The sequence below is a fragment of the Brassica rapa genome, chromosome A05 (assembly GCF_000309985.2).
Source record: "Brassica rapa cultivar Chiifu-401-42 chromosome A05, CAAS_Brap_v3.01, whole genome shotgun sequence".
Lineage (NCBI taxonomy): Eukaryota > Viridiplantae > Streptophyta > Magnoliopsida > Brassicales > Brassicaceae > Brassica > Brassica rapa.
Window position 1 is genome coordinate 1,053,906 of NC_024799.2, and position 26,449 is coordinate 1,080,354.

Below are 26,449 nucleotides of genomic sequence, written 5' to 3' on the forward strand. Positions count from 1 at the left end.
TCAATATATAAATCTGAATCATCCCACTGATTTTGTTGGTCTTCGTCCCCCCTCGTCATGAAGTTGTTCTCGTCGTTCATCATCGCCTCAAGTACTGGGTCTTGACCTTCATGAGGAGGAGGAGGAGGAGGAACTAGAACCGGTGGTGCATCTTGCTCTTGTTGCTGCTGCTGAGTGGCGTCACCATGATCTTCTTGCTCCACTCCTAAACCTTGACCTTCATGATGAGGAGGAATATATACAACCTGTGCGTCTTGCTCTTGTTGTTGTGGTTGCCGAGTGGCCTCACCATGATCCGTGGCTTCATGAGGAGGAGGAGGAGGAGGAACTAGAACCCGTGGTGCATCTTGCTCTTGTTGCTGCTGAGTGGCCTCACCATGATCTTCCTCTAACGTCCTCATCTCATCAACTCTATTAGCACCAGCTCCTTGTTCTTCTTGCACTTGGTTAGATAAGATGTTGTTCTTCTTAACCTCCTCAGCGAACCCTATCTTGTTTAAATTACCTTTGCGATGACACAAGACCAAATCGTCTTGATTTTTTTTATAAAGGCAATACTCTTTCATGTTCCAACCAGTAGGCTTTGTATCTCCGTTAACATCAGTCTTGTTATAGACTAGACTCTGCACGTAACCTTCCACCTTATTGTTTTTGTCCTTGATCGGCTCTTTCCCACTAGTGGTTTTCCATGTACCGCCTCCTCTTCCCCGAACGGTCCTGGTACATGAAGTGGCACCTCTTTTGTTCCTAGGAGTAAAGTAGTACCACTCGCCTCTAGGGAACAGATCGTTTTGCACGTGATCAAGAAGCCACGGGTCGTCTTCGTACAGATCCAAAGTTGTTATGGAACCGCTCTTCTTCTTGTCTACCTTGTTGCGGAGATGAACCCTTAAACACCCCAAGTTGGTTGGAAGAAACCGTGAACCAGGCGGATAAACCCGAGCCTTCACAGTGTTAATGGAGCTGCTGCTTGGATGATCGGTATGAGGCATGCGATGATAATGAAGCATCCGTCTCTGGTGTTCCTCGAGATTGTACATGTGATTGACATGTTGGTTCAAAGCCGGAGGACGAGGCATGCCTTGGGAACGAAGCATCATGAGTCTCTGCTGTTCCTGGAGATTGTTCACGTGACTGTGGGAAGATGAAGATGATCCCTCTTCAAAACCCTCTTCACGACCAAGAACATAGTTAGACTTTGATGAAGATTCATCAACCTTAGGTTTACTTTGGTGATCTCTATTCATCTTCTCCATAATACTCAGATACTCTTTAGCTATTTAGGTTTGTTTGATATGGTTCATGCATGGTGGAGACTTCGCTGCGTTATTTATAAGAAAGTTCAGTCGGTAGCCCAAAAAAGGAAATTTTAGAGTGGTCTCTTCACTATTTCCTTTTTTTTTTTTGTTTCAACAAGTTCCTTAACTAATTTCCTTTTATATTAAGGATCATGTTTAATTTCCTTTTATTTAATGATCACGTTTAATTTCCTTTTTCCTTAAACGATCATGTTTAGTTTTCTTTTTGTATTTTAGCGATCATATTTAATTTGGTTTTTTATTTTAACGATCATGTTAATTTTAATATTTTTCTATATTTTGTAGTAGAATATCCTACAATTTCCTTTTTCAATTTTCAGGTAAGTTTGTTGGATTGCAGGAGGGTTTAGTTTACAAATAAACTGGAATTTATTTATAAAACCGACTGTTTTTGTTGGGTTCAACTTCAACTCTTAAATCCAAAGGACCATATATAACATTGTATGGAATATCACAAGGCTCTCATCACATAACACATAACGGCAAATGTTTCCTTTGTGTTGAGTATAACACAAGGCTCTCATCACACTAACACAAAATAACAAAGTCTTATTTACTCATGTTTACTTGGTCATTCACTTAGGCGGCAGATGGAATCTTAAGCTTCTTGTAGCATCTCATTTGCTTTGTTTACCCACACGTTATAAATATCGTCCGCGGACATAATAAAATGCACCTTCATAAGAATGACAATACAAGATTGTAAGAAAATGTCATTTGAATCCCATGCAAGTGTAACAATATGGACGAGATAAAGCATCCTTTACCTCTTTAAAGTCATTGGCGAATTCTTTGATCGTTGATATACCGATCACAGCAGCTTCATCAGAAGGATATCTTTAACAACAAAAACAATACATTCTAAGAGCAAACCCAAATAAGAAAACGAGTTAAGTTTCTGGTTGCGAAGATTTTACCCATTAATCCCACAAGATATGGCAGGAAATGCAATGTACTTGATGTTGTTTTCCTTCGCCACTATAAGACTATTTCTGTAACAAAACATAAGTGAGTTATGTTTAGAAGAAACAAGAAAGATAGGGTAGAACAAGAGAAGCTGCTTACCTGTAAGAGCTGGTGAGGGACTCTCTAGGGTTGACGTCTGAGTAATAGACGGGTCCAACAGTGTGGATCACATGAGATGCATGCAAGTTGAAACCCCTGTTTCATTTTTTGTAATCCAACATGTTTCATTAATCAACAATACCTAATTCAAACTACATCCAACGATTATAAACATGAGTAGAATAAGAGTAACCAACGGTGTGATTCTTGCTTCACCAGTTGGACAACGCACTCCAGGACGAACTTCAGGGATGTCATAGCATGCTGCTCTCATCTGTGGCCCAGCAGCTCTATGTATTGCTGTCACAGATATAATTATATTTGCCTTTATATTTCACATTGGTCACAGTTTGTGTTAACGGATATACACAATGGCAATGGAACTGGTAGAAAACTGATAAAGACAAAACTCGTAAAGCTACCTCCGTCGGCGCCACCACCACCTAGCATTCGCTTGTTTGCTGGATTGACCTGAAGAAACATACTGCCTAAGTCAAAGTAACGATGAAGCAATAGCATCAATCAAATGATACAAGAGGCTATCAACCGTTTTTCATCACAAACCCTCAAGTTTCATTTAGTTTTAGGATTTGAATTGATGGAGAAGGAGAGACTTACAATAGCATCGGAGGACGCATCCACGGACCACTCGGTGATGTCACCTTGAAGGATTTTGAGAAGACTAGAATCAGACAAATTGAAAACAGCTCCAGAAGCCATGGATGAGATAGACAGTTAGCACTTCTCCGGAAGTCCTATTAGGAGAAAGACAGAACAGATGAAGAAGCAGTCATCACATTTCATTTTTTGTAAGTTTTGACTTCTATAAGTTTTCATTTAATTTAATAAGATTAGTGCTTAGTTTGCGTGTTTAAGAGACCTACCTTTTCTTACACTCAAAAGCATTTTGTAATTAGTTAAAGAGATTCATTAGCAGCTTAAAAACAGCGGAATGCTTACCAACCAGGAATGGAAATGTTCATTCTGACAGACATGCATCCAAGTTCTTGTTCCATGACGACGACTGTTTCTAATTTACAGTTTTGCTTTTCATGTCTTTTTGAGTTATTAAGCAAATTTTATTTTCGAATTAGGATTCTTAAAAAGTAAAAAGACATGAAGTTGTGCTGAATCCTTAAAAGACTTTCTATATTACCAAATATAACCATTGAAGATAATCACAAGGCTCTCATCAGACAACACAAATATCAAATAGCTCTTTTGTGTGGAGTATTAGGGAATCATGTTAGTGTTAATCATTGGCCTATATAGCACTACAAGAAAACAACGATATTCTGACGGACGTTCCGACGGAAAATGAAATCCTCGGAAAATCCCGAGGAATTTCCGAGGATATTCCGAGGAAACACAAAATTTGGTTTCCTCGGAATTTCCTCGGAATATACCGACGGAATTCCGAGGAAATATCATTCCGTCGGAATATTCTTATGGAATACCGAGGAAAATTGTATTCCTCGGAAAAACCCGATGAATTCCGAGGAAATATTATAGACGTTAGAGAGCCGTTGGAGAGCCGTTGGAGAGCCGTTGGGGGATTTTAAAAATTCCGAGGAAATTCCGACGAACTAGCCGTTGGCATCGGAATTCCGTCGGAATTTCCTCGGTCTGTCGGCAGGATTTCAACTATAAATACAAGCATCCCTCTTCCTCTTCATTCACTCCATATCTTCATCCTCCCTCTCACTCTCTTTACACACGAATTTGATTCATAAAAACATGTCTTCTTCAAATTATTTTCGTTCTTGGATCGATCGACCTCATTTGGATCCGAACACGAGATTGCTTACGGAAGAATACCAACGAGGTATAACCGAATTCATGAGGTTAGTTCACCGACAACCGGAAGCAAAAACAGGTATGTTAAGATGTCCTTGCTCTAATTGTAAAAATAAAAAGGTTATTAAAGAGTGGGATGTTTGGACTCATCTATATTTGAGTGGGTTTACACGAAGTTACAAAATTTGGTATCATCATGGGGAAACTGATTATGAACATGGTAGTACTAGCGAACCTCATCCAGCGGTTAGATTAGAAGAACCAATTAGAACGGATGTAGATTATGGTGTAGGTACTGAGCAGATGGTAAATGATCATTTTAGAGGGGAAGATTTACCCAATGCCGAAGATAGGAGATTTTATGATATGTTGGATGCTGGAAAGCAACCATTGTACGAAGGTTGCAGAGATGGTCATTCAGCTTTATCATCTGCTACAAGATTGATGGGCATTAAGACGGATTATAATTTGGCTGAAGACTGTGTGGATGCGATTGCTGATTATGTAAAAGGTCTTGTGAGGGATGTGGTCGACCTGGTCCAAACTCAGGTGTATGACGAAGTGTCTCAGCTTCAAACCGATGATGACGATTCGACGGCTTCGACCAACTTGTCCCGGGTTCGAATCAACGAAATCGTTGAATCGGTAAGTTCTTTTTTTTTTAAAGTTCAATTTATTTATTTCTTGATTTTTATTTTATCATCAATTTATATTATTTAAATTTGGTTATTTATATTTCAGTCGGTTCCAAAGAAGAAGGGACGTTTGGTCGGTTTGGGTCGTCGCTCCCGGTCGGCTGCTCCTTCTTCTGCACCACCGCCATATGTTGATCCAGAAGTTCTTACGGCTCAGCTGAAGGACAAGGATGATCGGATATCTGCGTTGGAGACCCAGATGGCAGCTCAACAGGCGGGCTATGAGACACAGAAGAGGCTGAACGAGCAGATGATGGAGATGATGAGGAGGATGTACCCGAACGAGGTGTTCCCGAACATTCATGACCCGTAGTTTTTTTTTTTTTTTACCAAAAACTCGGAATGTTTTATTTAACTTTGAATATTATCTACTATGTTTTCAATTTTAATTTTAATTTTAAATTTTCGAATTTAAATTTCAAAAATTTTAATTTTTTTTTTAAAAATTAATTTTTTTAAAAAAATATTTTTTTTCCGAAATTCCGAGGGAAAGAAGTTTCTCGGAATTTTTCGAGGGACAAAAGTTCCTCGGAATTTTCCGAGGGAAGGAAGTTCCTCGGAATTTTCCGAGAGACAGAAGTTCCTCGGAATTTTCCGAGGGAAAGATTTTCCTCGGAATTTTCCGAGGGCCAGGTTCCTCGGAAATTCCCGATGAACATTCCGAGGAATGTTTCGTCGAAACTTCCGAGGATTGGACCATCGGAATTCCATCAAAATATTCTGAGGAAGGCGTCCCTCGGTATATTCCGAGGAATCTTCCGACGAACTTGAAGTCCTCGGAGTTTCCTCGGAATTTAGTTTCCTCGGAATTCCGTCGGAAATTTCCGACGAAATTCTGACGAAATATGAATTTCCGAGGAGATATTTCCGAGGACACTTTTTCGTCGGTATGTCCTCGGAATAGCGTTATTCCGACGACATACCGACGATTTTTTTCCTCAGTATGCCGATGTTTTCTTGTAGTGGAGCAACCGTTGACTTCAAAGTCAATATGCTCTTTGTTGGTGATAGAAATTCAATTTATTGAGTTATTTATATATAAGATGTTTTGAGTATGCCAACGGGCTAAGTTCAATAAACATGTAAAATAAAATAAAAACTTGCTCTTCGTAGGCACGCTAAATACAACCATTGAAAGCTAAGCGGGTGCTTATGAGCCACCTCAGCAATACGCAGCCACACCAGCACCACATAACAGAGAGAGAGAGATATAGGATGACTGTTTGACTCAAAAGTCAGAACTGACCGCCTTGGAATGTTTGTCCGAACTGCCAATTAGAAGGAGCAATGTCATTGCTAACGACGGTGCGACCATCACTGGTGGTGACCTGGAACGAGAGGCTCTGGTCGTTGAGGTAAGAATTGCTCTGCCAGTTTTGTCCCCAGTTCCTAGACATTGCTTGCCACGACCCTGTTTTTGAGCCTCTTATCGAAACGGCGTGGACGTCTCCTGCTCCTCCTACGTTCGAGATCAAGACAAGGTTGAAGTAAGAGTGCCCGTTGATCGTAAACCTTACTCCTCCTTTCTTCATACACGGTACTCTGCACTTACATAACAACATAACTCATTAATTTAGTTTTAATTGTTTGTTTGGATGTGGTCTTTTTTTAAACATGATAATTAATACTTTCTCCGGTTTAATTTATGTATATATTTAAATTTTATATGTCGATTTAGAAGTAATTTTTTATTTACTTAAAATGTCGTTTTATATTTTTAATGCAAAATTCTATAATTTTTCTTGTTTTATCTCTATTCTTTAGATTTATTAATTAAAAACATCATAAATTTAATATAATATTATGGATAAAATATTAAATTTTTTTTTTTTAATGTGTATGAAAAAATTTAAACATTTATATTGTAACGAATGGGGAGTACGATACATTTTCATCTTTATTAAAAACTTGGTTTCTAGTAAAACCTTAAGCAGCTTTGTTACTTGCAACTCAAGTATCAAGAAAAGTAAAACGGACCTTCGGAAAGAGACGGGAACAATGCCGGCACGGTACTGAGCGATTTGGAGAAAAGCTGGCTCGGCGAGGTCGAAATGTTGAAGAGGAGGATTGCACCATCCTCCATTATCGTTTGAGAGGCCAAAGTTCGGTGGACAAAAGTTTGTAGCCGTGACGGTGATAGTAGAGCCAAGACACCATCTCGGGTCATCGTTGCACTTCATCTCGTAGCACGCGCCACACGTAAGTCCGTTGTTGAACAGTGCCGTACTTAAAGCCGCCGTGTTCGTCCCGTAACCTTGGCTGTACAGATTCCCATAGCCACAAGCCCCGCCTGAATATTTAGGTTAAGCCACGTGTTAAGCTAATAGATGAATGTAAAAAAAAGATTAGTTTACTAATTAATATAAGCTTATATATATATATAAGATTTCTTGGCCATACCCATGGTGCCGGACGCGTCGCCGCCACCGTAGAACGTGGCGTGACCACCTTGCCAACCTCCGTCGTCCCCATTAGTTCCTTGGAGGGAGAATAATACGCTGAATATGGATAATATTGAGATTATAGAATATTTGGAAGATGATGTAATATACATTTTTTGGACTGGTTGATTAATTCGGTTTTGAGTATTGGATTTGATTTGGTGAGAATAGTGAGACTGATGTGGAATCAAGGGTGGAGGAGTTGAGTTTATATAGGGGAAGTTTTGGAGTTTATAATAGTAGCAAGAGATAATATTTATATCGTACTAATATATGTGGACAACAGATTAAACAGTTAGGAAAATAAAGGAAAGTGTGTGTATTTATGATTTTGTAAGATCAGGGGGGACTTTGAAGGTTGTGGCCACATGCAAATGTTGCGGCTAGACCAAATGTGATTCGTAATCAAGTGGCTCCTACTTGCACATGCTTCAATACACAAGTCTTTATTAGTTTGTCTCTTCTTTCATTTTGCGTTGGTCATATGATCAATATCTTTTATTATTATTTTTTTTTTTGTTCACAAACTAAACTTCATTGAAAAATGAAACTGGGTTCATTACAAGGTTTCTTAACACCTGTTTGGCTAAACCATCCACGTTAGAAACAGAGGATCTACTGACCCAATAGAAAGATACAGAAACGAAAACTAAAAATAGAGAGTTGATGTCGCTGAGGATTCCATGCAAATCTGAAACATTTGAGCCATCATTGATTGCCGTCATCAGTTTACTTGAGTCAGACTCGAAAGAGATTTGTTTGAAATCCAACGAAATCGCTTCCTCCATTGCTGCCAGTACCGCCAACCCCTCCGCCACAAGGGGTGATTTAACATTTGCAAAAGTTTGGGACCCTGAACAGAGGTGTTCCTTCCCAATGCCTACAAACTCCCACGCCACACCCGCCTGGTGTCCTTCCCTGTTCCACGCCGCGTCAGACCTACAGATAATCTCGTTTCTTGGTTCATCTTTTATTTGTGTTGAAGATCATACACATCAATAACTTCAGTCAGTATGTTCAAAGCACTCATACAGATTTTGACAATCTTAGAAAACATTAATGTAAGACATTATTAGATCAAAATGTTTATGTTACAAATGATCCATTTACACGATGAACTTATAAGGTTAGTTAATGTGAACACATTGGAATAGGGAAGCAATTATACCAGTCGGTAATTATATATTGTATTGTTTAGATAAGTATTCCATTTCAATCTTGATTGATTGATTGATACGATTTGGTTTGGGGGTTTGATCACAAGTATTATTTTGCTTCAGCTATCTAAATGATATGGATTGACTAGAGAGGCCACTAATAATTAAACAAAATATAGCAAGTGTGACACTAGATGGTCCTACCATGTTACAAGCACATGCAAGAGGCTCTCGACGTGTGAGGCTCCTCCCATGCATATTTCCAATACGTCATTTTCGTGGCCCTTTTATGCATCTTATTAAAGTATCTTCTACGTCTAAAATGTAATCTACTTAACCATTTATGGTTCGTTTTTAACCAGGTTACTTCATGATCCCCTGAAATATAGAAATGTTTTTTTGGGCAGGAAAAACACATTACAGATTTAGAATTTCAGTTGTAAAATGTGTTTCAATAGTATTCAACATACAATCAGACATCTCTAGAACTACAACATAAATTACAGTTTTAGAATTTCGTCTAAATTTATTGCCAATTATAGACGCATCTATATTGAAGTAGGAAGAGCAAGAATTCGATTGAAACCAAAAAAACGTAAAACCTATTGAATTGTATCCACAAAAAGGTCACGTGAGATCTATCCAAAGCGTACCAAAAGAAAACTAAAGGGACCACACTCTAAGCAACCATCACAAGGGGCTTGTCTCTTAGTTGCCCCGAAACTGCCGGGACTTGCCATAACTACGTGCCTGAAGAATTGTCACTGTCCCAAAGAAAACGTCATTTCAATGACCCAACTTATGAGCCAACAATAGATAAACTTAAGTCTGAAGATATAGTTCATAGATTTTCATGTGAGGATTTAATTTTGTTGTTAGGTAGTTAGGATACCGTCTGAGTGGCCTCAACACTGATTTGTACTCTTTTGCTTTCTAAGCAATTTAATTAAGTTTTTCATATTTTTTGATGAAACTATATTGGTTTTTAGTAGTTGATTCCTAATGTCGGTTTAAGAACAGTGAAGAAAACAAAAACTGATTTTAGATAGGGTTCTTATGAAAGTCCTAAGAAACTTGTGCTTGAAGCAAAGTAATTAACATTGAATTGTGAAATAACGAAAGAAGAGAAAGTGATGTAGGAGACCTGAAACATAAAAACAGTTTCTTTTCTGGTTTAAAGGCAAAGCAAAATCCAACGTTTACAGGAATAAATGAAGAAGCAAGAGCACATAAAGAAACATAAAAAAAAAGTAACTGGTTCAACTTTGATAGCTCCCAAGGAAGAACAATATGAATCAGAAAAGTTAAAAACACCTGTGTCTCTGTTGAAACCCCCTCATAAAGAAAATAAAAGTTTTACAGAATTAAAAAAAAATGAATCAGACGACCATATTTAGCTAAAGATTTTTGAAGGGAGAGAGCAAAAGAATAGGATTTATCCACAAGGCTGACTCACATCGTGCTACTGCTTTCACTGACGGTGTCAGACCTACCAAAGTTCGAGCCTCTGCCACAGCTGCTAATGTCAAGCCCCTGTAACCGGCCAAGAGGGTCTTCATTCATTGCCTCTGCAAAGGAATGAGACTGACCCGAGGCATTAGAAGTAGCCTGATGCATAATGTTTAGGTTTTGGTTGTTGTTGTTGTTGTTGGGCTGGAAGAGATGAAACTGGTGAGTCATCTGTTGCAGGTTTTGAGCATCGGTTTGTTGTTGCTGATGATGATGATGTTGAAAGAAGGATTGTTGTTGTGGTGGTTGCTGCTGCTGTTGAGAGTATTGCATGTGTGCCATCCCGAGGTTATAAGCATCAGCGTGTGAGACTTCTCCCGTGGCGAACTTCAGCCTCTCTACTTCCTTTTTGAGTTGGTCGTTTAGTGCTGCGTAGAGAAGAATCATCTGTAAATGATCTTAAATAACATAAGAGGAGAGAGGGGACAGGTTAACATACCATCTCGCAACTTGGCTTGTTGTTCCATGACTTGTAAACGAAGCTTGAGCTCTGTATTTTCAGATGACAAACCAGTTGTGTCTCTCTGTAATAATCAAAGTTATTAGGCAGTAGATGAGAATGTAAATGTTACTACAAATGCAGTTTGTGAATAAAGAAACCTGGAACAAGGAGAGTTGTGCTGAAAGGGTAGTAGCTTCAGTTTGCAAGGTCTGAACTTTCCTCTCGAGCTCCATAATGTACCGAGCCTTCCTCTCTTTTGAACGAGCAGCAGATTGTCTATTAGCAATTATCCTACACAGAGTGCACGAGACAGGATTAGACTAAATGTTTCAAAAATTTAGAATAGTACAGACTTAACATATTTAGTAGTTTGATAACAGTCATGCTATCCAAAATAGCAACCACTACCATAGAGGTTCATAACAATTATGAGAGTGAATGAACACAAGACTAATGCACAAACTTTTCCGAACCAAAGGCCACTTTTAAAACTATTTAACTTTCAATCATGTACAGTTTGACTACTACTAAAAAGGGAATGTGAAAAAGGGATCATCTCAAAAGTTTGAACTTGAAACATATTCAAGCCTTGTGAGAAAGTACCACACACACACACACAAAAAGTCATTATTAGATAGAATCTCTAACCAAAACAAGAATGTACAAGTACACCAAGCTTGAACAGACAAAATCAAACAAAAATATCTAGTTATAGGGGGGCGTCACATCATCATGAAAGAGACACATTGTCGTACAAATTCAAGAATCACAAAAAGAAACATACTTATGGGACCCTCATGGACACTCTCACCCAAAAAGACCTAGCAAAAGCAGCATAGTAGAACCTCTAAAATTTCAGTTACCATTGAAACTCAAGAATCATAGTCAAAACAAAAGTAAATGTAACACGTAACCAAAAGTAATGCATCACATCAACATCATAAAGAAACCATCTTTTTTCCCGCGAATTATACAAAACAAGACATATGTAAACTAGTCTTAACGATCTAATAACGGGAACTAGATTTTAAACAAAACAAGTTGTTGTTAAAAAAAAGATTTTAATCAAATCATTTGAGTTAAAAAAGAGGAAACCTTTTAGCTCTCTTGGGATCAACGACCCAAAGCTCAGCGAGCTTATCAGGAGCCATGGCTTTCTTAGCCTCGATCGACTCCAAACTCGAAGACCCACCATCGACGGAGAGGCTGTGCCTGTGCCTAGGCCTCGAACTCGAGCTCCCACCTTCTTCACCGGCAAACAACGGGTTATCGGACTTTGGAGCGGCCGAATCGGATCCGGATCCTCCGAGTTTCTCGATGTCCATGTAGGTGCAGAAGATGTCATCTTCGGATCCGAGGTCGTCGAACCCTCCGAAGGGCTCGGAGAGATCTAGATCTTCGGGGAGACGGAACTGAACCTCGGAATGAGCTCGACGATGGTACGGTCCTCGAAACGGCGTCGGAGTTGAGTTGGAGAGAGGAGGCGGGCATTGGTTAGATTTCGCGTTCGAAGAATCATCCATGCTCTTGGAATTGGATCGTCCTTCTCTCTCTCTTTCTCTAGCTCTGTGTTTCGCGCCTTCTCTCTCTCTCCTCTGTCTATCTGTCGGAATCCGGACAGCGAATGAGAGATTCAGATTTCACGTTTTTTAACCGAAACGGGCTGCGTACGGCGTCGTTTGATGCTTCATTTACTTTTTTTTTTCTTCTTTTTAACTGCTAAAGCAACTTTGAAGCTCTTTCCCTGTCTTTTGACTACACAAAATCATATGGATTTTAATTAACATTTAAGAAGTAATTAAATTCTGTGGATTTGTAAATTGTAATTTGGATGTTTCTTATGCATGTTAAGTAGTAATTTGGAATTGTCGTTGGATAAAGTTTTTTTTTCTTAGGTTGCATTGATCAATATCACAAAAGATGTGAATTAGTTTTTTTCTTTGGGGATCTAAACTCTGTTAATTTGAAGGAATGAAGAGTTAGTAGATTAACATGTAGGATTGCCATAAAATTCATTTACAGTTCAAGGATTTGGAGTTGTACTCTAAAATATCAATTTTTAATTTATTTTCACAAAATAGTTTTCAAAGATGAAAATGACTACAATAAATTTTATTAAAGAGTAAATATATATTTATACCATAGGGTTAACTAATCTACTTAGAGTTTAGAGTTAAGGGGTGGATTTTTTTGGGTGGAGTTTTAAAATTAAAAAAAAATTAAAATTTTCAAAATAAAATAATGTTATTTTGGTCTTTTTTTTCTGAAGGCTATTTTGGTGACAAAACTTAAAAAAAAAGCAGATAATTACCCATTAAATAATTAAATCACCTGCACTTTCTCTTTATAACATTTTTAGTTACACAAAATTATATATTTTATAACGATGTATTTAAATCTAAAAGACCTTCTGATAAGCCCATAATGGGATGCGATCAATGGCCCGATTTATATTTCAGGCCCATAGGAAACTGAGATAACGCCGCTAGTTGGAAGTCCGTTAACGCCGTTATATTCGAGGCAAAAACCCTATGTAAGAGAGAAAACGGCAGGAGTGTTTGGTTTTTCAGCAAAGAGCCCCAAAAACGATAAAAGAGAAGAAGAAGATGGATTCAAAGACGAAGCAGATGATCCTATCAGCTGTCTGTAAACACTTCTCCGTTGACCCTGTAAGTGAAAGAACCGTTTTTATTCATGATTTTGTAGCTAAGTAGCTTAGTTTCTGATCTTTGTTCTAATGGGGGTATTGAAATTGAATTGATTCATCAAGGTTGGTCTTGGAGGGTCTGATGAGAGTGATGTCAAGACGCTGTACTCTAATGTCTTGAAGGCATCCGGAAAAGAAGTGTCTTCACAAAACAACGAGGAGGTAGGTGCTTATGAACTGTAAAGATTGAATTTTTATTGAGCTCCCTTCTCGTTTGTGTTTGGTTTGTTTGAGTTTACAATTCAATGTCTTATCTATAGTGGTAAAGGATGGATTTTTATTCGGTTTTATTCACAATTTTGCATGTTCCAGGTCTTAAAGTGGATGGAATATGCAGAAGGTCTCTCAAAGGATTGCTTTGCAGCTCTTGAGAAGCTGAATGTGGAGTTAGCAGTCAAGTCAGTGGTGTTGGGAGATGGATTGACGCCATCTGCAGCTGATGTTGCTGTGTTTGCAGCTTTGCATTCTTCAGTGGTAATGGACTGTTATGATGTTCTTGTTATCTGTTGTTTTAATGACATCTTTGTTTTGCTGACTTGCTGTGTTTCTCAGATTGGTCTCTCGGATTCAGACAAGGAGAAGATCCCACATGTCATAAGGTGGATGAACTACATCCAGGTTTGTCAAGCTAGTCTGTAAATACTATGGAGTTAACAACACACCTTGTGTCTGTATGATTAGCTACTGTGTTTGTAATTGCTGCTCGCTGTTAATTTTACAGATTAAAGAAGAGTTGACAACATTGTTTGGACCAATCTCTGTGAAGTTACCACAGTTTGACTTCGAGGTATCAAAAAGTGTCGTCAAGGTGGATTCCAAAAAGACTGCAGAGAGTCCAAAGCCTCTTGATAAATCAGAAGCTCAGCCGAGCACAAAGAAAGCTGAGCCTGAGGTACTAAGTTTGTACTTTTAAGTTGCCAAACTTAGTTTGACTCTGATGTTTCCACATTTTTTTGTTTGGTCTAGGAGCCAAAGAAGAAGGCTACAAAGGAGAAGGATGCCAAGAAAGAAAAGAAGAAGCCTGCTGAAGCAGCACCAGCAGCAGCTAGCAAAGAGACAGAGCTTAGTGTCAGTTTGCTAAATATTCAGGTCGGTCTGATTCGCAAAGCATGGAAACACCCTTCGGCAGACAGGTCTGTGGTCAAAACACTTTCAAACTCATGTCTCTGTTAGTTCATTGGTGCATCTTTTATTTGTTAAAGCTGGTCTTATGCAGTTTGCTTGTGGAAGAAATAGATGTTGGAGAGGGTAAAGTGAGGCAAGTCGTTAGTGGCTTAGCTAAATTCTGCAGTCCTGATGATCTAACGGTAATAGTGATGCATTGTTGTTGTATTAGTCTTGAATTTTAAAGCTTACTTATCTATTGTTTGTTGCTTGATGCATTATGATGATGATGAAGAACCGTCTTGTTGCGCTCATCACAAATGTCAAACCTGGAAAGCTAAGAGATGTAATGTCAGAAGGACTGGTAAGAGTTTTCTTCTATCAACGATCAGATTATTGCTTAACTCTCAGTTCTCTCACACTTGTTCTTCTTTTCGCTACAGGTTCTTTGTGCTTCAAATGAAGATCACTCGGTTGTGGAGCCGTTGCTACCACCTGCTGGAGCTAAACCAGGAGAGCGTGTTACATTCTCAGGGTGTGTAATGTTAAATGAGTTAACATCAAACTACTTTGATTGCTTTGGAAACATGCTTGTCCTTCACTAAACTCAAGAACCGTTTTGTGTGTTTATAGGGTGGAAGGAAAGGCGGAAGAGGTACTGAACCCAAAAAAGAAGCAACTTGAGAAGATAACGCCGGTATGTACAAACACATATTCATTAAGTCTCATTCGTTGTAACAAAACTGAACACTGATGAGAGTATTGTGTTTGCGTGTTAATACATTTGCAGCATTTGTACACTGATGAAAGTGGTGTAGCCACTTACAAAGGCATACCGTTCATGACGTCAGCTGGACCCTGCACTTCCACCATCCCCAAGGCTACCATCAAGTAGTTATACTTCTTCTTTTTGATGATATTCACAAACTCTGTTGGATAAAGAAAGTTGTCACAATTCAAGTTAAGCTATGACTTTGTTCTTATTTACTGCTTTTGACTTTTTTTCTGTTAAACCAAACCTTGTTTTAGCCGTTGATGATAATCGTATTTGACCCTAAACTCGTTAGAGAAGTTGCTCAATATGTTCCCTTGCAAAGGTTGTTTCTAGTCTCTTAAACTATATTAATATTGAGAAACTCAAATGTCATCTCAAAAATCCGACCATGAGAGATATTATATGTAGCCCTAACCATAAACATTTCAATATCTTGATTCCTTTATTTGATTGTTTACATGTTTTTTATCTGAAAATCAAGGTGTTTTCAAGATGTTTAATAGTAATCTTCACACATACACAAAACGAGGAATCATAGAAAATGATTGTGGTTGTGAAGATGGTGACGATGTCTTCTGTCTTCATACCCTAAGCAACGAATAAATGGATAGCATGAGAGGAAGAGACATCTCTTTATTCCTCTGACTATTGAAAACGTAGGCAACACGCAATAACAACAACATTGATGATGATTATGATGATTCTCTTCTTTCAACTTTTCTTTCTCTTTTATTCTCCTCTTGTCTCTTTTGCGTCCATTGTTGCATAAGATTGTCATCGTTATCTGGTTTTTCAGATCAAATCTGAGAAAAAAATAAAGAAATATATGGAACCTTGTGCTGCAAGAAAGTCTAGGGTTTAATATGAAGAAGATGAATCTCATTACTTACCTCAGAATTGAAGAGGAAGAAGATGAATCTCTTTCTTCTCCAAAGATAGAGAGAGAAGGTTTGAAACGCAGTGGAGAAATTGTCCTGAAGAATATCCTTGAGAGGCTTGTATTGTACATCTCCATAGGGAGCTTTCAACATCACGCCACGTGTCATTCCTCTATGTCTTACTTCTCATTGTTTTTTAGACGGAACCTCGTGCTCCGACCAACCAAGATTTCTTTTTTAATTTGATGTTCTCTTTTGTTGTGTATGTACCGCACGATTTCTCTAGACTTGTAGTAGTATAGTATAATCAGTAATGATTTGTTTTAGATTATAGAACAAAACCATACCATTATTATACTCTACATTTATATGGTACAAGTTATCTAATACTATTGCAAGTCAAATTTCAATAATTCTATCCAAAATTAAATATAGGAACTAGCGAAGCTGATTGAGCTAGAATTAAAATGTTCACCAAATTCTGACCTAACTTATTTAAAGAGTTTGAAATCTGAATCTCAATCATTTATAGAAAAACATGGGGTTAATTATTCAGTTGAACTTGAACTTTATTGGTTTGGTTTATTTTTTTCTGAAAACTTTATACTTTCTGTTTCAAATTAAAAACACTAATATTAAAATTTGTTTAAGAAATATTACAGATAAGTTTATAAATACTCAAATAGATTTGAATGTCTACAGGCTGGAAATAATATAAAAAGGCTTTTTAAAGCTTGTAGGCCCAAGTTCTTGAGGGCCCAAACACGAACCGGCGTCGTATAGAAAGCAAAACCCTTACAGTTGCAGTTTATCGCCGTTGAGTTATCGAAAACGACGGAGGAGAACAAGTTTGTTCATCGGAGAAGAAGATGGTTAAGAGAACCCAACAACCCGCGAGAGATTCAAAGCAAGAAGCTAAAGATGTAAACAAATCAAAGAACGGTCTGTTCGCTTCTTGCACCTTCTCCTCCCTCGGCCTAGATCCCAAACTCTCCGACCAGCTCCAAGGTTCGGTCTTTTTGTCTCTGTCTAATCTCTTTATGCTTAAGGAGCTTGAACCTATACATTAATGGTCTATTTGTCGTGTCTAATTGAACAGAAAGGATGGGTTTTGAAGCTCCTACGCATGTACAAGCTCAATCTATTCCCGTTATTCTCTCCGGTCGAGATGTGTATCCTTTTGTCTACAGTCTTATTATATCTATGATTGTATTAGTCGTTGCCACGTGTTTGTTTCCTTTGACCTTGGGATATAAATGTATAGACTTGTTAACGCTGCAACTGGAACTGGTAAAACTATAGCTTACTTGGCACCAATCATCCATCACTTGCAAGCTTATTCTCCCAAGGTTGATCGTTCTCATGGAACTTTTGGTATGTTACTTTCTATTGTCTATAGCTAGAATTTAAAATTTGATTAGAGCATCTCTAACCCAACTCTATTTTCCAATCTAAAATAGTTTTTAGTGTAAAAATTGGGTTTAATCTTAAATGAAGTAACTTATTTATTTTTTTGTTAATCACTCTATATATATTTTTTAAATAGAGTACCATTGGAGTAGAATCCAACTCTTCTATTATTTTGAAAAAATAAATAGAGTGAAACGTTGGAGATGGTCTTAGTAAATGGACCTTTGGTAATGATGCTTGGTGACGTTGTATGTGGCAGCTTTGGTGATTGTGCCGACACGGGAGCTATGCCTTCAGGTGTACGAGACTTTGGAGAAGCTGCTGCATCGGTTCCACTGGATTGTCCCTGGTTATGTGATGGGAGGCGAGAAGAAGGCTAAAGAAAAGGCTAGGCTAAGGAAAGGTCTGGTCTTTTCTTCGTTTCACATGTTTTGTTTCTCAGCATTACTGTTTGTTGAGTAGAAGATATTAATGATTGGTTGCTTGGTTACTTCAGGGATATCTATTCTAATTGCAACCCCAGGACGCCTTCTTGACCATTTGAAGAACACAGCTTCATTTGAGCACAAGAATCTTCGATGGGTCATCTTTGATGAAGCTGATTGGTATAGTTTCTTTACCTTAAAGCTAGATCATGTGCTTCCTTTATTTAGTTCTTTCTTTGAATTTGAAACAGCATTCTCGAAATGGGTTATGGGAAGGAGACGGAACAGATCATTAAGCTTTTAGGTTCTAGACAATACGAGGAAGGGGATGATGATGATGTTGTTGTACCAAAGGGAGCTCAGAAACAGACCTTGTTACTCTCAGCAACACTGAATGAGAAAGTTAACCACCTTGCAAAACTTAGTTTGGATGATCCGGTGATGATTGGTCTTGACAACAGCAAAACGCAACAAAAGCAGCTGCCAATAGAGTCTCCAGCCTCTCCTGATTCTGATGAGGATGAGATGGTGATTCACGTAAACAAATCAGCAAATCCTTCATCTGAGGACTATGGTATACCATCGCAGCTTGTGCAGAAATATGTTAAAGGTACATTTATCTTCACTTGAGTCCTTTTTACTTGTTCGATACTCTTTGTAACAAATGTCTATTGTATACAGTGCCGTGTGGTGCACGGCTTGTGGCGCTTCTTTCTGTACTCAAGAACCTCTTTGAGAGGGAAGCTTCTCAAAAGGTAACATATCTGAAGTTTCTTGTCATAGAACAGTCTGTTTGATTGAGGTTTTTGTGTGGATACACTTTGTTACAGGTGGTTGTATTCTTCTCAACACGTGATGCTGTAGATTTTCATCACTCGCTTCTGAGTGAATTCCAGTGGCCACCAAAGTCCGAGACACAAGAAGAGGAGGAGGCGACGAAGCAGCTGTTTCTCAAGTGCAAAACGTTCCGGCTACATGGAAGTATGGAGCAGGAGGATAGAAGATCTGCGTTTGCGAACTTCAAAGCAGAGAAACAAGCTCTTCTCTTGAGTACTGATGTTGCTGCTAGAGGTTTGGATTTCCCAAAAGTAAGATGTATTATACAATATGACTGTCCCGGGGAAGCTACTGAGTATGTGCATAGGTAAAGTAGTCTTGGACTGACGTTTCTACCTTAAAAATACATTGTACTTTTGAATTTAATGAGCTTTGGGGTGTTATGGTTGCAGAGTTGGTAGGACAGCTCGTATTGGTGAAAAGGGAGAAGCCTTGTTGTTTCTACAGCCTGTTGAGATAGACTATCTTAAGGACCTTAAGAAACATGGTGCAACACTTGCAGAGTACCCTCTTCTCAAAGTACTTGATAAGTTTCCGCTACTTGGCAACATGCCTCGCATCAAGAAGGTTATATCCCTAGAATCACATCCCTGGGTCATTTCTCTGCAGAGAGCTCTTGAGTTCTTTACCTACGCTGAGGTATGATTCTCTCTCTCTTTCTCCTCTCTTGTCTTCTCCTGCTTGGTGTTCTGATGGAAAATGATCCTTTATTTGCAGCCGAAGATGAAGAACCTGGCAAAGAATGCGTTCGTCTCTTGGGTTAGGGGATATGCAGCTCACAAGGGAGAGCTCAAGAGCATCTTTGTGGTGAAGAAGCTTCACTTGGGTCATGTAGCCAAGAGCTTCGCTCTGAAAGAGCAACCTTCGTTGGTTGGAAAGTCACACCATAAGGAAACAATGAAGCGGAAAAGAGACGAACGCCAGAGAGGGCAACACCCAAAGAAGAGAAAGAAGATGAGTGGTGGCAATAGTAGAAGTACAACAAAAACTTGATCAAATCCGTTTCCCCACCACAAACAATGGCATTAAGTTTTGTAATGAGAGCAGTTTTGCTTAACGAAAATTTTGAAGTATTTAAATGGTTAAAAACCTTATCATTATTGTTGAGTAACTTCTCTAATGGCCTCTGAGATCTTCAATGCATTGAGTAGCTTAACGAGTAACATGTAGATGAAGATGAGTCCACTAAAACAAGATAATATAATTAGAGGCATTTTGGGGGTTTAAATGAATGATATCACAAATCAAATAATTAGTTTGTATTCTCAAAAATGTACAGTGTATGCCTGTTTGTCTAGGGTTCATTACATTCCAGATGAGGTTCTGTTAATGCGTTGGGCACCAAGTCTGGGAGCTGCAGGTTTGGCTGCTCTGCCACGACCAGAAGACAAAGATTATAATTTCATGGTTGAGAGTAAAATTATGGAAAGTGATCTCAAGTGTGTACCTGTGCTTGTAGCATTTGAGGCTGCAGAAGCTAAGGATGGTGCTGAAGAAGAAGAAGCAAGAGGCGCTTGATCTAATGGCTTACCCTTGAGAGTCAAAGAACTCATAGCCCATCTATAAGAGTAAAAATGTTTAGTATACCGAACACTCTGAGCAATGTTCACATATATATATATAGTTCATCATCTACTACACTCACCCGATCAGATCAGCAGTTTCAGGTATAGCTGAGGCTCCTCCAGTGCCTCATGTCTCTCCAGAGTTTGTCTATGACGAAACCAAATGTCAATAACCAAATTTCATTTAACCAAATTTGGTTTTCTAAGTTCTAAACCATAAACTATTTCGAATCAATTATTTCCCTTTCGTCATTTCAATCTTGCATGTTTTTTTGGGAGATATTGCATGTTTCCTATATTTCATTAAAAAAAATATGTAGTATTGGTTAAAAGACATATTAAAAAATAAAAAACTTTTTCAAACTATTATTTAGATATTTTATGTATAATTCAACCGATCATAAATATTTATATACATTTTGATTGTTCATACAAAAAGTTATATATAAATGTGAAAACAACTTATATTTTAAAAGAAACATTTATCTCTAAAACTATATATATTATGAAAAGATTAACACTTTCCTAGTCACTGACCGTGGCTCACAAACTTGACATATCTACTCAACCGCTTCTGCCGTTATCCCCACCGCTCCAATCGCTCTGCGGCTGCAACTGGCCATTCCGTTGACTACGGTCCCCTCTTCTTCGACATAGCCAACGCTATAATGTTTGATAGCGGCGGGAATGGGGCCAACATGGATTTCATATGTCCTTTTAATGATCCAGCTCATCATCATCACTGTTACCGGCGGCTTGAAGACGGCGACGACCGAAGTCAAAATAAGGTTCATGAATCAACAGAGAAAGGATAAGTTTAATTAAACTTGTTATTATTAAAGTTTTATCATATTACACGTGATTCTAGTTTGTAATCTAATGGAAACCAATTCTTTTAGACTAGTGTTGTCTTGCTATATAACGGAAGGTGATTTGTTCCTAAACGGGATTATTTCACCCATGTATTTTATTTATTTTCATTGTTTTTTTTTTTGAATTTTTTTTTCCATTGTTTTCTTATCATTCTCTATTTGATTATTCAATTTAACGTAACATTTTTCAGGTGACAATTAAAATGATTCAAGTTTAAATTTTAGAAGAAAGGTTAATTATTAAAGAATCGACTGTTTTAAGGCACTGTGAAAACATTTTTAAATGCAAGTACTTACAATATTCAATAATTAATAATTAAACAAAATTTAGTGTTAGGGTTTTAATTTTTCCTTTTAAAAGATTATTTCCCACGATTTCCTTTCTATAAAGTCATTGTTTCCAACATATCTCTTGACTCTTGTTAATAAAAGACTAAAACCATTTCAAATTTAGCTTAAGGAGGTTAGATTGGCTTTGAGATAGATCATTAAGTAATCAAATTTCTGACGACAAATTTAAAACAGAAAAGTAATCAGAATGTCCTATAATATTTTGTGTATACTTATTTCAGTGCAAGGTACATTTTCTTACATAAACTATATATGCAATCTCCTTGTATTTAAAATTTATCAAAACAGGGGAAATTTGTTAGTTTGTCAGTGTCTCACAAATTGGCATGAACGTGTTGGTGTTTTTTTCCTTTTGGTTGTTGTCTTTTTCAGACAAAAGCATCCAATTAATTTAAAAAGAGGTCGTGAGTGTCAAAATCAGGTATTCGAGTGGATGTTTTCGGCCCCTCCCCACCGTCACTATTAATCATGCATGGGCCTTCGTTTTGCCCTTTTGCTCATCATGTGTTGTACTTGCTATGTCGACGGAGAGGGCACTCCCTCTATCCTCAATTATTTTATAACAGTATGTTGTGACATATGCAAAATATGTTTAAGGTGCTGAATGAATTATATATATCTTTTAGTTTAGGTTTTGGGTAAACACACAAAATTACCCCCATCATATCTCACGTAAAAGTAGTTATTTTCTGAACTATTTCGTTAATTATTTCGATGGAATCAAGTAAGTTTTATCTATTTATCTATGTTATATTTAAATTTCTCAAATTCTTGAAAATATTTCAAAGATTGATCTATGCGTCACATGAGTGAAATGTATTTAGTTTGTATAAAAGAGAACGTGTACGGAACATATTTATTTTTGGGTCACTACCGAAGATAGTACAGCTTGATTGATTTTGGTTTATTGCTGCAGCAAGCATTAATAAATGCCCTTGTGCATACGGCGATTCTTATGTCAGGGCAACAACAAAAAGACAAAGCACACCAGTTGCGAGATGCACTTGTGTCCAGCTTCTTCCTTTTTAGCACCAAACATTCATAGCCGTCACTTTGAATGGATAAGTCTCTTTACACTCTTTATAGGTAATCATATGTCACACACATGGATTAAAGGAGTGTCAATCATATAGGCAAAACAATAACCTAGTGGGACTGTCGCAGTTGTTGGCTTATTCTAATTACATAACAATCCATTAACCAAGTTGTTTCACCTTTACTGTCAACCTATGATTTATCCAAAATGAACTTGTGAGAAAAAAACATATTTAGTCAAGAATCAGACTGATACAGCCACGTACAAAACATCTAGTGCCCATTTAAAAAAAATGAAACATGAGAAATGTAGAAAAATAATTAAATATGCCATATGGTACTTTATCAAAAATACAACAAAAATATTACATTTCACTAAACATACTCAAAGAGAGAGGATGAGAAAAGATTATTAGCCTAATTACGATATATCAATTCGGATTTGAATGTTCATATGGCATTTGTTCCTTCGTAAGGGCAGTATGGATCGAATAAGGAGAAGAGTTGATCGTTGTCAATGAAAGAGAACTGATGAGAAGCAGTACTAGTTTCACCTTGATAGTAGTGATTCTGATGATGTTGATGATCATCAAACATCATCATCACGTCTTGCCACGCCAATGATAAATCGCCATCTACGGAAGAACCCTCACAATAGTTCTTATTCTGATCACCATTGTTATTGTCCTCCTCCTTCACCATGCCTGCACCTACTACAATCAGACTACTGATGTCGTTCTCTTGCTCTTGCTCTTGTATATTTGCATTAACATGGTCTTGAGCAACGGTTGCAACCAATGCGTTGTCCGAATCCGTTACTACTCCGTGATCATTAGGCTCGGTATTTGCTTGTGTTTGGTCACTAACATTACATGTGTGGTGGCCAATGTATGTGATTTGAAATAAACTAGGGTCTTGCTCTTGTTTTTGAACTAGCTTTGTTGCTTTGCATCCTCGTGTTGGCTTGTGTGTGCATCTAAAGTAACTTCTGAAAAACATAAAACATCTCCAATCATTTAGACCACCGCAGAATTCTCAGAGTAGTACTAGTAAATTCTAGATTAGATTGATATGTTTGGGATTCTCGTTACAAGATGAAAATGATTTGGCTATATATTATATATAGACATATATCTGGACCTTGGGAATTTGGAATTAAGAATCTCTTTTTGTCCATATTTCCTCCAAGCATATTTGTCTTCATCGATTCTACTAGCTTCCACAGTCCAAGTATGCCATCTCTTTCTGTAAATAATTAAGAAATTTATTAATTATTGTCTAAACCATTTTGGTAAATAGCTCGCTATAGTACAAATCCAGGTAATAAAATTTGGTTTCATTGATTGGTCCATTCAAATCCATCATATTCATATCACTAATTGAAACAACACTAATTGAAACAAATAAAATTTGGTTTCATTGATTGGTCCCATCAAATCCATCATATTCATATCACTATAACATGATAAAAAAGGTGATTGTATTTTCAGTATGCATATTATATAGCATATCCAATTCTGAAATCAATGTGATTTAACTTATGATAAGTCATTTCAGTATGGGGCACTACCACATTATATGATGGAATCAACACACAAAATAATAGCAATCGAAATGAAAATGCTTTTTAAAAATAGCCACAAAAGTAGATTAAATCATTAAACACGAATGAAAACTATAAAACAATAAATATATACTTGAATTCAACCTTTTTCACTTACTTTCTAGTGTAGCATCCTCTTTTGCCCTTCCCAACCCCAAGTCTCTTCCTACTATCCCCGGAATCTCCACCGTTGCAACTCACAGGAGCCGCCAAATCATCACCACGTGAAGCATTCGGTGAACCCTTAACGGCCATAGGGACGGAGTCACAAGAATCAAGAACCGATATGGTTTTGTGGAAAGAACTCAAGATCTTAGCGATGAGCTCATCAACTGGATCCAGATCGCCAGAAACAATACGGGTCTGACTGATGTACTGACTTGAGTGTTGATGAGAGAGGAGAAGCTGAAGCTGAGTAGCGAACTCGTAGCCTTGGACGAGTTGGTCGACAACTTTTCTCTTTATGGATTTGGTGTTGTTACTATTTGGATCCATTTTTTGTTACGATAGGTGTGTGAGTCTTTTTTTTAGGTTTTTAGATATGATGATCTGAAGTTGAGACAATGGTCTAATATAGTGGACGGAAGAAAGATTTTCTGGGGTTTTCTTTTTGTTTTATCTCTAATCAAGACAGAGAAAATAATCAGAGGGAGATGCTTAAGAAAGAGAGACGAGAGAGAGAGAGATTAGGTTTGAGTTATAACTGCGTGGAGGGTATAACAGGAATGTTTGTGAACTGGCTTATCAATAGTATAGTGGAGTCGAGGATATAATGGGAAAGTGATAGCTTATTTGCCCTTCCATTGGTTTACCAGAGCTCTGCTGCCGTCACGTAGATGAGGTGAGATGACGTCACCCATCTCCGTAGCACGTTTGAGGGACTTGGTGGCTGTTTTTTTCAGTTCTCTCCGTTCTTCCTGGATTACTCTTTATTTATTTCCGCGAAAAGGATCTCAAACAACTCGGCTAGGTTTTAAAATGCTTACTAGGAACAAAATGTTTTCTCTTTATTTGTTTACATTGAGTTATAAAGCAATAAAATCACTTTCAAGAAGAGACAAAAACAAGAGGAGACATGTTACTTAACAAAAAAAAGAGGAGACATGTTGACAAGATAATATCGGACCAACCATTACAATCTTTATTGTAGAGTTATTGAGTAAGATAATTCTAAACCAAAATAACTTTTGATGGTAAAGGTATTTCAATAAATTAGTGATGTGTCATGTGTGTAGTGCCGTACATTTACAAAAGTAGAAGGATTCATAAGGAAACTAACGGATATTCTCATCCTGGTTTGAATCTTTGAATTTTTAATGGATAGATTTACTACTAATACTAAATGTTAAAAAAACTAATATATATCTGTTGTGGTGGCTGGTGAGGCCGCTTTGTTAGGATCTTAACGCGGTAATCTAGACTAATTTCAATATAATAAAGCAACCTTGATTTATTTTTATTTTTAATTTTAGTAGAATTATCATCAAAAATGTTTTGAATCATTTTGCTAGAGACATAGAGCTTAAAACTTTGAACCGTAAACTTGAAGGCATTACAATCAAAATTCACAAGTGCCCCTTGTACATATGTGTGATGTGTCAGCCTACTGCTTGCTTGGCCCCCCCATCAGTTTGGCAGTACTTGTTTATTTGTTATAGAAACTGTCGCTACTTTCACAGGAAACAATTGAAATGTTCGTAGAAGTTATCCGTTTTAATACCAACAGGGTAATTCTAAAAAAAAAATGAACCAATAATATGATCATAACAAAGAATTCATTTTGATCCTTTTTTCTGAAAAAACTTCGTTTTGACTTGTTTTATTGAAACATATTCGCTTTTCGTAATTTGTAGACCGTAATATAAAAAGAGTTATTTAAGCTAAGTTTTTTTTACTGAAATTATTTTAGGTTAGTTGAATTAGTTTATTCTCTTTACGTGTAAAATAAATTTAAATGTTATACGGTAATACATTTGTTTGAAAAATGATTAGTGATTTAGATATTGTGAGGGCATTGAGGGGGCAGGTGCCAGTGCCAGTGTGCCACTAGGTACTCCTCTCCTTGGAGTCGCAATAAATTCAGTCCACATTCGTGCATCCACTCGCAAATAAAACTCCATAAGTCAAATCAATATAGTTACTTATTAATTCACACATCTATAACACACTTAATTTTCAATTTTAATAAACCGTCTCTATGTACTCACTAATCATAAAACATTAATCTTGCTGAGAAATTCTAGAGCACTTTAGTAGTATAAGATTTCATCATGAATACTTTCAAAAACTTCACAAAACTTGCTAAAGTGAATTTATTCGTACCTAAAATACATTTTAGGTCAACATGAAAATATATAAGAGTTTTACAGCGACACATGTATCTCACTTAGATATAAATATATTCAAGATTAACGCAATATCTTTCAGCAGATGATTAACTTGAATAGATATATTATTCTCCG

At 37.4% G+C, this 26,449-nt stretch overlaps 6 protein-coding genes and 2 long non-coding RNA genes across 9 annotated transcripts; 2 read left to right on the top strand and 6 right to left on the bottom strand.

Annotated features, from left to right (window-relative positions):
• Positions 1–1,669: 1,669 nt before the first annotated feature.
• Positions 1,670–3,744, bottom strand: LOC103866509 (macro domain-containing protein VPA0103). Of its 2 annotated transcripts, XM_009144452.3 has the most exons (8): positions 3,345–3,744; positions 3,003–3,139; positions 2,807–2,855; positions 2,582–2,684; positions 2,385–2,480; positions 2,237–2,311; positions 2,087–2,156; positions 1,670–1,995 (listed from the first exon to the last, which is right to left on the bottom strand). In XM_009144452.3, the coding sequence occupies exons 2-8, from the start codon at positions 3,102–3,104 to the stop codon at positions 1,918–1,920; spliced, it is 573 nt and encodes a 190-aa protein (XP_009142700.1). In that variant the 5' UTR covers positions 3,105–3,139; positions 3,345–3,744; the 3' UTR covers positions 1,670–1,917. The 2 variants fall into 2 exon arrangements, with proteins under 2 accessions (XP_009142700.1, XP_009142699.1); XM_009144451.3 differs by having other exon boundaries at positions 3,003–3,743.
• Positions 3,745–5,881: 2,137 nt separating this feature from the next.
• On the bottom strand, positions 5,882–7,547 carry LOC103866511 (expansin-A8). Its single transcript, XM_009144454.3, has 3 exons — positions 7,277–7,547; positions 6,854–7,166; positions 5,882–6,418 (listed from the first exon to the last, which is right to left on the bottom strand). Exons 1-3 carry the CDS (start codon positions 7,428–7,430, stop codon positions 6,112–6,114), a joined length of 774 nt encoding a protein of 257 aa, XP_009142702.1. The 5' UTR covers positions 7,431–7,547; the 3' UTR covers positions 5,882–6,111.
• Positions 7,548–9,619: 2,072 nt separating this feature from the next.
• LOC103866512 (bZIP transcription factor 18) lies at positions 9,620–12,545 on the bottom strand. The gene is made up of 4 exons (XM_009144456.3): positions 11,521–12,545; positions 10,584–10,716; positions 10,423–10,507; positions 9,620–10,351 (listed from the first exon to the last, which is right to left on the bottom strand). Exons 1-4 carry the CDS (start codon positions 11,946–11,948, stop codon positions 9,927–9,929), a joined length of 1,071 nt encoding a protein of 356 aa, XP_009142704.1. The 5' UTR covers positions 11,949–12,545; the 3' UTR covers positions 9,620–9,926.
• A 350-nt stretch (positions 12,546–12,895) lies between these two features.
• On the top strand, positions 12,896–15,316 carry LOC103866513 (tRNA-aminoacylation cofactor arc1). The gene is made up of 11 exons (XM_009144457.3): positions 12,896–13,094; positions 13,196–13,294; positions 13,445–13,606; positions 13,685–13,750; positions 13,854–14,024; positions 14,099–14,265; positions 14,349–14,439; positions 14,532–14,600; positions 14,680–14,771; positions 14,870–14,933; positions 15,027–15,316. The coding sequence occupies exons 1-11, from the start codon at positions 13,032–13,034 to the stop codon at positions 15,129–15,131; spliced, it is 1,149 nt and encodes a 382-aa protein (XP_009142705.1). The 5' UTR covers positions 12,896–13,031; the 3' UTR covers positions 15,132–15,316.
• A 114-nt stretch (positions 15,317–15,430) lies between these two features.
• LOC103866514 lies at positions 15,431–16,430 on the bottom strand. The gene is made up of 2 exons (XR_632542.3): positions 15,902–16,430; positions 15,431–15,814 (listed from the first exon to the last, which is right to left on the bottom strand). It is a non-coding gene; the product is annotated as an uncharacterized LOC103866514 (long non-coding RNA).
• A 234-nt stretch (positions 16,431–16,664) lies between these two features.
• Positions 16,665–19,658, top strand: LOC103866515 (DEAD-box ATP-dependent RNA helicase 17). Its single transcript, XM_009144458.3, has 10 exons — positions 16,665–16,897; positions 16,989–17,061; positions 17,154–17,263; positions 17,559–17,702; positions 17,796–17,904; positions 17,976–18,334; positions 18,406–18,479; positions 18,555–18,868; positions 18,954–19,200; positions 19,279–19,658. Exons 1-10 carry the CDS (start codon positions 16,759–16,761, stop codon positions 19,552–19,554), a joined length of 1,845 nt encoding a protein of 614 aa, XP_009142706.1. The 5' UTR covers positions 16,665–16,758; the 3' UTR covers positions 19,555–19,658.
• Positions 19,466–20,941, bottom strand: LOC117134302. The gene is made up of 2 exons (XR_004458547.1): positions 20,207–20,941; positions 19,466–20,121 (listed from the first exon to the last, which is right to left on the bottom strand). It is a non-coding gene; the product is annotated as an uncharacterized LOC117134302 (long non-coding RNA).
• Positions 20,942–22,598: 1,657 nt separating this feature from the next.
• LOC103866516 (probable WRKY transcription factor 54) lies at positions 22,599–26,449 on the bottom strand. The gene is made up of 3 exons (XM_009144459.3): positions 24,106–26,449; positions 23,525–23,629; positions 22,599–23,372 (listed from the first exon to the last, which is right to left on the bottom strand). The coding sequence occupies exons 1-3, from the start codon at positions 24,480–24,482 to the stop codon at positions 22,835–22,837; spliced, it is 1,020 nt and encodes a 339-aa protein (XP_009142707.1). The 5' UTR covers positions 24,483–26,449; the 3' UTR covers positions 22,599–22,834.

Excerpts from the sequence above, each read along its gene's own strand:
- LOC103866509 (XM_009144452.3), bottom strand. The coding sequence starts at position 3,104 with ATGGCTTCTGGAGCTGTTTTCAATTTGTCTGATTCTAGTCTTCTCAAA. Across the intron at positions 2,312-2,384 it reads TCCCTCACCAGCTCTTACAG|AAATAGTCTTATAGTGGCGA; the intron begins GTAAGCAGCTTC and ends GTTTTGTTACAG. Across the intron at positions 1,996-2,086 it reads TCGCCAATGACTTTAAAGAG|GTGCATTTTATTATGTCCGC; the intron begins GTAAAGGATGCT and ends ATTCTTATGAAG.
- LOC103866511 (XM_009144454.3), bottom strand. The coding sequence starts at position 7,430 with ATGTATATTACATCATCTTCCAAATATTCTATAATCTCAATATTATCC. Across the intron at positions 7,167-7,276 it reads CGACGCGTCCGGCACCATGG|GCGGGGCTTGTGGCTATGGG; the intron begins GTATGGCCAAGA and ends CTAAATATTCAG. Across the intron at positions 6,419-6,853 it reads GTTCCCGTCTCTTTCCGAAG|AGTACCGTGTATGAAGAAAG; the intron begins GTCCGTTTTACT and ends ATGTAAGTGCAG.
- LOC103866512 (XM_009144456.3), bottom strand. The coding sequence starts at position 11,948 with ATGGATGATTCTTCGAACGCGAAATCTAACCAATGCCCGCCTCCTCTC. Across the intron at positions 10,717-11,520 it reads GATCCCAAGAGAGCTAAAAG|GATAATTGCTAATAGACAAT; the intron begins GTTTCCTCTTTT and ends CACTCTGTGTAG. Across the intron at positions 10,508-10,583 it reads CACAACTCTCCTTGTTCCAG|AGAGACACAACTGGTTTGTC; the intron begins GTTTCTTTATTC and ends TGATTATTACAG.
- LOC103866513 (XM_009144457.3), top strand. The coding sequence starts at position 13,032 with ATGGATTCAAAGACGAAGCAGATGATCCTATCAGCTGTCTGTAAACAC. Across the intron at positions 14,266-14,348 it reads AAACACCCTTCGGCAGACAG|TTTGCTTGTGGAAGAAATAG; the intron begins GTCTGTGGTCAA and ends GGTCTTATGCAG. Across the intron at positions 14,772-14,869 it reads GAGCGTGTTACATTCTCAGG|GGTGGAAGGAAAGGCGGAAG; the intron begins GTGTGTAATGTT and ends GTGTGTTTATAG.
- LOC103866515 (XM_009144458.3), top strand. The coding sequence starts at position 16,759 with ATGGTTAAGAGAACCCAACAACCCGCGAGAGATTCAAAGCAAGAAGCT. Across the intron at positions 17,062-17,153 it reads ATTCTCTCCGGTCGAGATGT|ACTTGTTAACGCTGCAACTG; the intron begins GTATCCTTTTGT and ends ATAAATGTATAG. Across the intron at positions 18,335-18,405 it reads TGTGCAGAAATATGTTAAAG|TGCCGTGTGGTGCACGGCTT; the intron begins GTACATTTATCT and ends TATTGTATACAG.
- LOC103866516 (XM_009144459.3), bottom strand. The coding sequence starts at position 24,482 with ATGGATCCAAATAGTAACAACACCAAATCCATAAAGAGAAAAGTTGTC. Across the intron at positions 23,630-24,105 it reads AGAGGATGCTACACTAGAAA|AAAGAGATGGCATACTTGGA; the intron begins GTAAGTGAAAAA and ends AATTATTTACAG. Across the intron at positions 23,373-23,524 it reads CTTAATTCCAAATTCCCAAG|AAGTTACTTTAGATGCACAC; the intron begins GTCCAGATATAT and ends TATGTTTTTCAG.